The 728-nt window shown below is 46.3% G+C and overlaps 1 protein-coding gene across 1 annotated transcript in view; it reads right to left on the reverse strand.

The window, feature by feature from the left end:
• The window catches only part of LOC106111025 (diacylglycerol kinase eta-like), a 10496-nt gene that overhangs the window by 2014 nt on the left and 7754 nt on the right, over positions 1 to 728 (reverse strand). Inside the window, 3 exon segments of the mRNA XM_013292991.1 lie at positions 5 to 80; positions 161 to 335; positions 491 to 728. The exon segment at positions 491 to 728 is cut by the window's right edge and continues 9 nt beyond it. Coding sequence (XP_013148445.1) covers positions 5 to 80; positions 161 to 335; positions 491 to 728 — 489 coding nt within the window.

Raw genomic sequence — 728 nt, forward strand, 5'->3', positions numbered from 1 at the left:
CGGCACTGCGCGATGCGGTGCTTCTGCAGGTTGATCAGCCGCGACGCCGCCATTTGCGCCGACCCAAACACCGCCACCACCTACACGGGTTCAAATACTTTGAAAATACCGTCTCCTCAAAACAGCCATAAATATTTTGAAACCCAGTTAGCTGTAGCACCTCTAGTATTCTATCGTCGAAGGAGGGCGCGAGGAAGATGTCATCAGCTCTGGTACCGCCCCAGAAGTTGGTGCCCCCCATGAAAGAGGGAATATTGAGCACCACAATGCCCTGCAGCTCCGGCAGGGGGATCCTCTGCCCGTCGCACTCCAGCTGTACCCGCTGCCCCAGATGTCTGCATACCGATACATTAAAATTCAAGAACATTAGAAGAAATTTCTAGAAATTACTGTCAATGTTGAAATAAGTGGACCTAGAGTGGCTTACTTCAATGCAATAACAATTATTTTAACAATTGAATAACATTTTAGGAGATTATTAAAGTCTCACCTATACGTTCTATTCACCCATTCCTTGGATCCGAGCACTCCATACCACATATAATTTCTGGCTCTCGATCTACATTTCTCTGGATGCTCTTCCCTTTTATTATGAAAGTCCAACGTTATTTTCGCATCGATACCAATTCCGAAGTAGTTGTTCATTACCGCTCTTTCATAGAAACCTTCGAGCAGCGTCTCATCTGGATCCATCAATGGACTTACAGCTGCACAGAGAGCGTCCGCAT

This window comes from Papilio polytes, unplaced genomic scaffold (assembly GCF_000836215.1).
Source record: "Papilio polytes unplaced genomic scaffold, Ppol_1.0 DF824180.1, whole genome shotgun sequence".
In the NCBI taxonomy this organism is placed as follows: Eukaryota; Metazoa; Arthropoda; class Insecta; order Lepidoptera; family Papilionidae; genus Papilio; species Papilio polytes.